Below are 10,269 nucleotides of genomic sequence, written 5' to 3'. Positions count from 1 at the left end.
AATTGGCCTTCCATCCTTTTAATTTGCTCTTTGTTCTTTCAATAATGCTTTTAAAGTCTTCCTTCTTCTTTCGGTTGTTTGTCAAGTAAGCACCTAAGTATCTTCTTAGGCATGGCACTTCATGGAAGCCGTATATCTCCTTTATGCCTACTCTTTTGCAGTTGGAAATATTTTTAGAGAATAAAATGGATGTCTTTTTCTACATTGATTTTGAACCCCGATGTAGCTCCAAATTCGTCTAGAGTTTCAAGCACAACTTTCATTTGATTTTTCGTTGCTTTCGCAAACAGCAAGAGATCATCAGCAAAGAGAAGATGTGATATTTGAGGTCCTCTTTGTCCCGCTTTCATTGATATCCACTTTTCCTTTATAACGGTCTCTTCTATGAGTTGCGAGAGCTTGTCCATGGCGATGACGAAAAGGTAAGGGGACAGAGGATCCCCTTGCCTTAGTCCTCTATTTGGCTTGAACATATCAAATTTTTTGTTGTTCCATAAGATCTTGAAGGAAACTGATGACACACACTGCATGATGATGGAAATAGTTTTTTTCCGACATTCCATACTCCAAGCAGCATTTTTCCAAGAAACGTCAGTTCAAACGATCATAAGCTTTTTTAAAATCAATTTTAATAGCCATAAATGACCTTTTCCCCTTCATTCTTCCATGGTATGAACCATTTCTTTTGCAATTATGATGTTGTCATGGATTAGCCGACTTGGAATGAAACTTTGACTAATTCGGAGCAATTCTTTCATTCAAAGTGGGCTTTATCCTTTTGACCAGAATTTTGCTCAAACACTTATATATCACATCGCATAGGGCCATCGGTCAAAATTGAGAGACAAATTCAGGCTGGTTGATCTTGGGTATAAGTGTTAGAAGAATTTGGTTTACCTGTTGTATTGAGGGGGGTCTTGCCATAGTTTCTGAATGAAAGCGCAGATGGAGCATTGGAGGACCTTCCAATTTTCTTTAAAGAACAACGCAGGGTAATCATCTTCTCCAGGCGTCTTTAGGGAACCTATGCTGTGGATAGTTTCTTCAATCTCACTTGGAATGGGCATTCTTTCTAACATCTGTCTCTGTTCTTCTTCCAATCTTTTATATTGCCAGCTGCATCGAATAGTGGGGCACTCTGGTCTTTCATCCCGGCATAAGTCAGTGAAAAAATTTGAGACTATCGATTTTACAACTTCTACCTCTTCACACCAGATACCATTATTGTTCCTCAGATTCACTATCTTGTTCTTTCTTCTGTGCACTGAAGTTTTTGTGTGAAAATATTTAGTGTTTCTATCTCCTTCTACTAGCCACTTTTGTCTGGATTTTTGCAGCCAGAAGATCTCCTTTTGATCAAGGATTTTTTCCAACTTCTCCGAAAGGTCTTTTTCCAGCCCATCAAAAAACTTATTCCTACCATAAAGCCTATATTTTTGTGTCCATTGAATTCTATTCAAAATCCTCCTCTTCTTTCGAAATATGTTACCAAAAGTTTTATTATTCCATTTTTTCAGACTTTCAGTTAAATTGTTTAAGGCTACTGGAAAGTCATACTCGTTATTCCAAGCACTTCTAATAACATTTGAGAGGTCCTCATGTGTATTCCACATGGCTTCATACCTGAAAGGTCTCTCTCCTTAGGTACTAGTCTCAGGTCTTGTGTGTAGCAGCAGAGGGTGATGGTCTGATTGTATTTTTGGCAGCACCTCCACAAATGCATTTGGAAAATTTGTACACCACTCTGAGTTGCATAAAGCTCGATCCAGCCTTTTATAAACTCTTTATTGGCCTTCTCTTATTCCCTCTTTCCATGTGAATCTTGATCCTGAATAGCCTACGTCTATGAGGTTGCATTTGTCAATCCAGCCTCTGAAACTTCTACACGCATGGGCATCATTTCTCCCTTTTCCTTTCTTCTTACTTTGCTCTGCAATGTCGTTGAAATCACCTATCATCAACTATGGTAAATTCATGTTTCTTGAGATGTTGTGCAAAAGCTCCCACATTTCTTTTCTTTGTGCTTCCTGTGGACTTGCATACACATCCGTAAGGCTCGATCTCCTCCGCTGATTGTTTTCAATTTCCATATGCACAAATTGCTTGTGGGTTGACATAACTTTGATTTTGAAATCATCATTCTTCTAGAGGATCCAGATCCCTCCAACGAAACTGACAGCTTCTTCGACTATGGCATGATTGAATCCCATTGTCTTAATCACCTCTCTTACTTTATTTCCAGTACATTTGGTTTCTACCAGAATAGTGAAGTCAGGTTTCTTTTGGTTTTGCAACTCCTTGAGAGTGCGAATGGTACTTTTGCTCGCTGCCCCTCTAATATTCTATATCATGATCTTCATTATATGACGTAAAAGTCAGATCCAAAACTCTAAACCAAAACAAAGACACTCTAACTCCAAAGGTTGGAAAAGCAAAGAGGCTCAAGGCCTCTTAATCATCATGCATATCCTCCCTCGTTAATGAAGGAGGTACTTCTTCCTGTGCTTCTCCTTGGGCTTGTTCCCTTTTGAAAATTTTCATGGCTTCTACTAGATCTTCTGAATTTCTGGCTCGAAAGTCTGGCGGGACTGGGTTAGGCGGTTCCTCCATGTTGCAAGCCAGATACAGGAGCCTTTGAATCATTCACCTGCTTTTTCATTTTTTTTCTTTTTGAGTTTGGGGGTGTTTTCACCGTCTCGTTTTGGACAATAATATATAGACTTCTAACTTAATGTTTCTATTCAAAATGCCATTTTTGTGTGTATGTTTTTTTTTTTTTTGGATGGAGACTATGTACAAGTTATTGCCAAATTTTTTGAAATTAAGCACTAAGCTGGTCAACTTTAATTCGCACTGCAATGCTTAGTCTATTATATATATGCTTTGTTTTAGAGTGCAACAGGATTCAAATTTTATAAAATCTGAAAAGGGGAATGAGTATTTGTATTAAGGTGTAATCTGACCAAAAAGAAAAAAAGAAGGAGAATATTTACAGAATTATCTTAATAGAATTAAGACGTTGTTAGTGTTATCTGATAATAATAAATTTTTATAATTATTAAATTTATTTAAATTTTTTATAATTAATTTTATCAACATCTAAATTTTTTATTATTAAAAATAATTATTTACTGGATTTAAAAATCTTTTGTGTTAAAAATATTAGTTTATTCAATTACACAAGTGTCAAATCGTCTAAATGATTGTGATGGCCCCAAAGGTGCAAATTACTTGGCTAGAAATATCAAAACTAACAAATGGCTATGTTGATATGAAATAGGAAATATAATAATAGAGCAACTGGTCAACCCACCAAATAAAAGGGCTACTTATCTCAAGTAAGATCTAAGATCTGAGCTAACTTCTTTGGAATTTCGGTACTGTCTGGTGATCACGTGGTTACCTAAGCCCATGAATCATGAATGTCATATCATTAAATGACATAACATGATAACAACTTCCTTTTTTTTTCCTTTCTTATTACAATATCAAAATAATCATAAAGTAGCTATAATGATAAATTTATTTTGATACTTTTTAAGTTATAAATATTATTTTTAAAATATTATATACACACAAAATTCAGTTACCAAATCAATAATTATGTATTTATATATAAATATATATTATTTTAATTTATTTTTAATATATATCTTATATAAATAACTAATTTTTAATATAATCTAGCATCACTCATATTATTTATACACAATCCTTTGCTTTTGCATTATAATTGATTCTGTATTTTACAACATATAGAATTATATATATCTATATCCAACAATGCCGCTTGATAAATATAATACAGAATATCCAATAAAACAGTAATATATTGTCATGGGAATATAATTAAGATAAAACATGTTTCTATAAAACCAATTGTTCTTGATATAGAATTTACATATAATAAAAAATATCTCATATCATTATAAAACAAATATAATACATTTTTTTTGTTCTAAATTTGGAATTACATACAATTTTTTGCTTTTTTTTATTAGAAGATCACACAATAACTCGTATATAGAAACGCTTAATAGTTTTTATATTTATATTCATAATCAAATTTGATTCAATTTTATAGTAACTAAACTCTATAAATAGTATAATAAAATTATACTCAGATTTATAAATGTTTTTTTTTTGTCTAAATACGTTTTAGCATAAAGAAAAATTGACAAGGCCTAAGCCCACACAACACAAATTAATTGTTAATATTATTCACACACAATGTTCTTGTAGACCCATGTGCGTGCCAAACAAAATTTCATCACTTGATGGGTAGGTAAAGTTCACAACATTCCATTAGAATTCTTCTCATAACTCCTCTTTCACCACCAAGGAATCTATAAAATGTACCTTATCCATGCAATGTTCTCAATTGCATTTATAAACCTAAAAAGATAAAAACAGAAAAAAAAAATAGAAGAGCAAGAAGAGAAAATAAAAGAAACAGAGAGAACAGAGAAAGATCATGGGTTCAGTGTCTGAAACCGTTTGTGTTACCGGAGCTTCTGGTTTCATCGGTTCATGGCTTGTCATGAGACTCTTGGAGCATGGCTACACCGTTCGAGCCACCGTGCGCGACCCAGGTCAAGACTTTATATCGATATTTGTAACATTTTTTGAAACACTATTTTTTTTAAAGTTAAAAGTAAAACTCGAATCTAAAATTTTTAACCGAAGATAAAAAGAATATGTGATTTGAGTTTCATCTCGTTGGCACTATTTTTTCTCTTAATAATATAATATTTGAAAGAATAAATATATATATTTTTTATCTAATGACAAAATATGTTTTAGTTTTGTGTTTAGACTTTAGAGTTATCTAGAATATGATTTTACTAATTTTGTCCCCCTTAATTTTCACTTAAATTTTACCATATGGATTAGCGTTCAAACCAAAATTAAAAAGCATACATATATACACTCTGATTTTTTCAATGTTATTAATTAATTCTTTTGGTTTTTCAGCTTTATTAATATTATTTTGTTAGTGGTAAATTAATGATAGAATATCTATTAATTATTAACATTATAAGTGGTATTATTAATTATATACAGCAAATATGAAGAAGGTGAAGCATTTGCTGGAATTACCAGGGGCGAAAGCCAAGTTGTCTCTGTGGAAAGCTGAACTTGGTGAAGAGGGAAGCTTTGATGAAGCCATTAATGGGTGCACCGGAGTTTTCCATGTCGCCACCCCCATGGATTTCGAGTCCAAGGACCCTGAGGTACTTTAATTATGATACAGTGACAGCATAAATTATTTTACACAATAATTTAATAGTATTTATTTTTTAGATAACTATTCATGTATTGATTATAAAAAGTATTTTTTTTTTTTGACAATTGGATTAAAATTTCTTTATACTTTAAAAATAACTGCAACTGCAACTACATTTGAAAATAAAGCATGGTAAATGGATTCCAACTTTTGTTGAGAAGTAATAAATAAATAAAAATAAAAGATGTTTATTCATTGCTACTTTTATAATATCATGTGATAAATGCTCATAAATAAATATATAACACGTGATTAAATGATTAAAATCATTCATGGGTATAAATGTTAAATTTGTAACGGACTATAGATTATGAATTTAATTTATCATCATATACGTTTAATTTTATCTTGGTATGTAAAAATTTCACATATATGATGATTGTATGTAAATTGAGAAACATGGTTTAATTATATATTTGAAATGCAGAACGAAGTGATAAAGCCTACAATAAACGGAGTAATAGACATAATGAAAGCATGCTTGAAGGCCAAAACAGTGAGAAGGTTGATATTCACATCCTCAGCAGGAACAGTGAACGTTTCAGAGCCCAAAAAAGATTTGTATGATGAAACTTGTTGGAGTGATGTTGACTTCTGCCGAAGAGTCAAAATGACTGGCTGGGTTAGTATATAATATACGAATGGTTATAGAAAATTAATTTTTAATTAGTTAATAATAATATTTTTATTATTATAATTTTTTATTTTTTAGAGAATTTAAAATTTAAAAAAATTGATATTGACTAAAAAAAATTCATTTACTAGTTAATATTTTAAAGTCCTTTTTCATTGATTAATATATTTTGTTTTGTTGTCTTTTTAAGAAACAACATCCTCCACAAAAGAGTATTTTTTTTTTGTGTAAAACCTTTTTACTGCAGATTAACAATTAAATTCTTTAAACAATTATATTATAAATACATAAAAAATCAATATATATATATATCAATAGTTTATTTAATAATTGATTTTTAGTGCATATATAATATTATTGCACATATTAAAAAAATTGAGTAAAATAATAAATTGATCCCCTATATTTGGATGTAATTCTGTTTTGATCTTTAAGGTTTAAAATATTCTATTTGAATCTAAAAAAGTTTCATTTAGCATCAATTTAATCCCACAGTATGGTCAAAGTTAAATAATTAACGGAATGTCTTGCATAACAACACTATAAGAACAAAATCGATAATTTGAAGAACAAGTACAAGTTCCAGAGGCACAAAATAAATCGTTGATGCCTCAATACATTTATTTATCATTCTTTTTAGTTCTATAGAAAATATTTTATTTATATTATAAGAAAAATAATAAATAAACGTATTGATGCATCACGATTGATTTTGTGCCTCTGGAGCTTGTACTTGTTCTTCAAATTATCGATTTTGTTTTTGTACTGTTGTTATGTAGGATATTCCATTAATTATTTAACTTTGACCTCTTTTGTGGGACTAAATTGATGCTAAATAAAACTTTTTTGAATTTAAATAGAACACTTTAAACCTTAAGGACTAAAACATAATTACGCCCAAACGTAAAGAACCAATTTAATAATTTACCCTAAAGAAACTTACACAAACCTAAAATGTAGAAGGGGATTATTTGCAATTTTATCTAGGAATTACTTGCTAATAGCATAATTATATTTATAACAAATCACCTTGAGTCTCAACTTTATATTCTGCTTCTTTTTTTAGATGTATTTTGTTTCTAAGACACTTGCTGAGCAAGAAGCATGGAAATTTTCAAAGGAGCACAACATGGATTTCATCACAATTATTCCACCTCTTGTAGTTGGCCCTTTTATTATGCCAACAATGCCACCTAGCCTTATTACTGCTCTTTCACCCATCACAGGTACATCGTAATAAAAATTAATATATTATTAAAGGTAGAAAAAAATAAAAAGAACAAAAAATAAAATACTCAACTCTAAATCTTATATTTTAAATTTTAACACTCCTTCTTTGGAAAGAAATATTTAAAGATGATCTGTTTAATTTTATTATTGTATAAAGAATTTAATAGAGAAAAAATTGATTATATGATGGAGTGATACTAATGATTAAATTGTCAGGGAATGAGGCACATTATTCAATCATAAAGCAAGGGCAATTTGTGCACTTAGATGATCTTTGTCGTGCTCACATTTTTCTATTCGAGCAGCCAAAAGTTGAAGGGAGGTACATTTGCTCTGCATGTGATGCCACCATTCATCAGATTGCAAAGTTTCTTAACAAAAAATATCCAGAGTACAATGTTCCCACAACGTAAGAAATATCACATCATGCTTTGTTACGTTGATTAATTAATTAATTGTATGTATAGTTGTATACTTTAACTGATTTCTAACTAATAAGCAATGTTTAACTTAATTACTGATTTTTTTTCTCAAAGGGTATCTTTAATTTCACAGTTAAAGCTAAAAGAAAAATGAATTACTAAAGTAATGACAAATTAAATGTGCCAAACTTGAGTAAGAAGTTTATATTATTTAAAAAATAAAAACTCACATGTAATTATTTTTATATAAAATTGATAGTTAAAAATTATTGAATAATAATTTAATTAAATTATTTTATAATTTTTAAATATCAACTTCATGTATAAAACAACTGCATATAAATTTTCACCTATATTCACATTATAAGTTAATATTCAATTTGTATATAAATTCGATTAATATAATTAATAATATATTACTACATCATTAAAAGACACAATATTATCAGTATATTAAAAAACTAAACACTTTAATTTATATCTTTATGAAATTATACTAATTAAAATTATAAAAATATTATGTGTATATAAAAAATTAATTATTAAATTAGTCGCTATATATTGTGTATATTTATACATACTAATTTTTACATATTTTTTAATTAAATAATTAATCATGAGAATTATACGAAATAACTTTATAACTATTTTTATTGACAATTAATAATTTTAGATGATGTTTAATAAAGAGGTAAAATGTTCAGGTTGTCACGTGAGTAATTATTTTACTTATCCACTTAATTAAGTGTCCAAAAACTAAATCTCGTCTTTCTAAACTACTTATAAAAATATTTTAATATAATAAATAAATAAAATTATTTTTATATAATTATACTGAACGTAATAGATAAATTAAAAATATTTTTACATAATAAATATCACAAAAATATTTATCAAACCTATCAGAATTGCAATAAACAAATAATTAAAGGTTTTTTTGTGATAATCAAATTTATTTATAGTAATACAATAAAATCTTTTATGAGATGTCAAATACATATTTGTATATATCGTGGTTGATTATGATTGATTTTTGATATACAAATAATAGGTGTTAAATTTAATTGATATATATATATATATATATATATATCTGGGTAGTGCTAGGGAGCCAATGGTTTAAGTGTACAATGTTAGGCTATTGAATTATAAAATAAACATCACCTATACTATTTAGAATAACCAGAGTTCACTAAGGATCGAACCCTTGACCTTTCGAATCTAGAACTCTAATACCATGTCATGAACCCACTCATCCCAAAAGAGTAACCTGACAGGACAATGTAACAGTAATGCTCATATATGTAATACTTCCTAAACCTCCGTTGTACACATTGTACGCTTAGGTCATTGGCTCCTTATACTTTCTCTCTCTATATATATATATATCACAACGTGCATTGGGGGAAAAAATAGTGAATGTTGGTATAATTTGAGCACAATGGAATTATAGGTTCAAGAATATTCCAGATGAATTGGAGCTTATCAGATTTTCTTCCAACAAGATCAAAGATTTGGGTTTCCAATTCAAATACACATTAGAGAACATGTACACTGGAGCAGTTGACACATGCAGAGAAAAAGGCCTCCTTCCTAATAATAATAAACTTGCAACTCCAGAAAATGATGATGAAGCATGCAAAGATATCAAGTGATCCTTCCTAATATTATTAAAACTACTGCAAAGAGGCAAAGACAACAAGAATAAATGGCATATCACACACAAATGAATAAATATAAGTCCATATCTTTGTGCTCTTGATCATGGTTTTTAAGAAGTCAGGGTTGTCTTTCAACAAGTCACCAAATGGCAAATGCTCTGTTTGATTTTGAGTATCACTTATATGTTATATTGAACTATTTCTATATTGTGGTTGAGCAATTTTATATCTCCCATCAACTCTCCCTTCTTTTTCTTTTTCCTGTATATGTTACCTCTCATCAAATTTTTTTTCTTAAAAATTTAAATTATAAAATAAAAAAATATGAATAATTATATGATATCTAATTGTGAATATGAATAATTATTAAGAAAAAACAACAAAATTAATTAGCTATCCGACCAAAGATAAAAATTGAATCGCACCAAAAATCAGACTAAGGTGTGTAATAAAGTTTTTAAATGATTTTAGTTCGTAAAATGTGAGGGGTTTAGGGGATGTTGGAAAATGAAGAATGATAAAAAATTTAAGCATAACAATAATATGAATATGTTAAGATTGATAGAGACAAAAAAAGAGGTGATTACTAAATTTGATGTAGTGCAATTTTGGGGTAATGATACGATGGATCAGAAATTTGTGGGAACGGAAAGTACTTCCAGAAGTTTCTTAATCATGTGGGATGCTATGATAGTTAGGTTGAATAATTATTACAAATAAGAGAAATTGTTGTGTATAGAAGAAAAATTGACAAACAATAATTTTTATTGTGCGATTTGTTTGGTGTATGGTGTGCATACAAGGGAGGAGAAATTTGCTGTGTGGGAAGAGTTGAATTTTTTTTATTGAAAATATGTCAAGTTTCTCTTTACTATATGGGTGACTTCAATAAGATTGTGCTGTTGAAAGAAAGGAAAGACGCTAGTGTGTTAACACAGCAATAACGAAAGACTTTAAAATATGGATATAGAATATGGAACTGGTGATTATAAAACTGAATCACCGTAAATTTACGTGGTTCAAAAGTCAATCATA

The 10,269-nt window shown here is 29.4% G+C and overlaps 1 protein-coding gene across 1 annotated transcript; it reads left to right on the top strand.

The window, feature by feature from the left end:
* Positions 1 to 4,397: 4,397 nt before the first annotated feature.
* On the top strand, positions 4,398 to 9,448 carry LOC130935857 (dihydroflavonol 4-reductase). Its single transcript, XM_057865763.1, has 6 exons — positions 4,398 to 4,592; positions 5,065 to 5,234; positions 5,715 to 5,909; positions 6,988 to 7,147; positions 7,368 to 7,560; positions 9,027 to 9,448. The coding sequence occupies exons 1-6, from the start codon at positions 4,475 to 4,477 to the stop codon at positions 9,226 to 9,228; spliced, it is 1,038 nt and encodes a 345-aa protein (XP_057721746.1). The 5' UTR covers positions 4,398 to 4,474; the 3' UTR covers positions 9,229 to 9,448.
* Positions 9,449 to 10,269: the final 821 nt, after the last annotated feature.

The sequence above is a fragment of the Arachis stenosperma genome, chromosome 6 (assembly GCF_014773155.1).
Source record: "Arachis stenosperma cultivar V10309 chromosome 6, arast.V10309.gnm1.PFL2, whole genome shotgun sequence".
Taxonomy (NCBI): domain Eukaryota; kingdom Viridiplantae; phylum Streptophyta; class Magnoliopsida; order Fabales; family Fabaceae; genus Arachis; species Arachis stenosperma.
The sequence above is the reverse complement of the archived record's forward strand: the minus strand, read 5'-3'. Positions and strand labels throughout refer to the sequence as shown.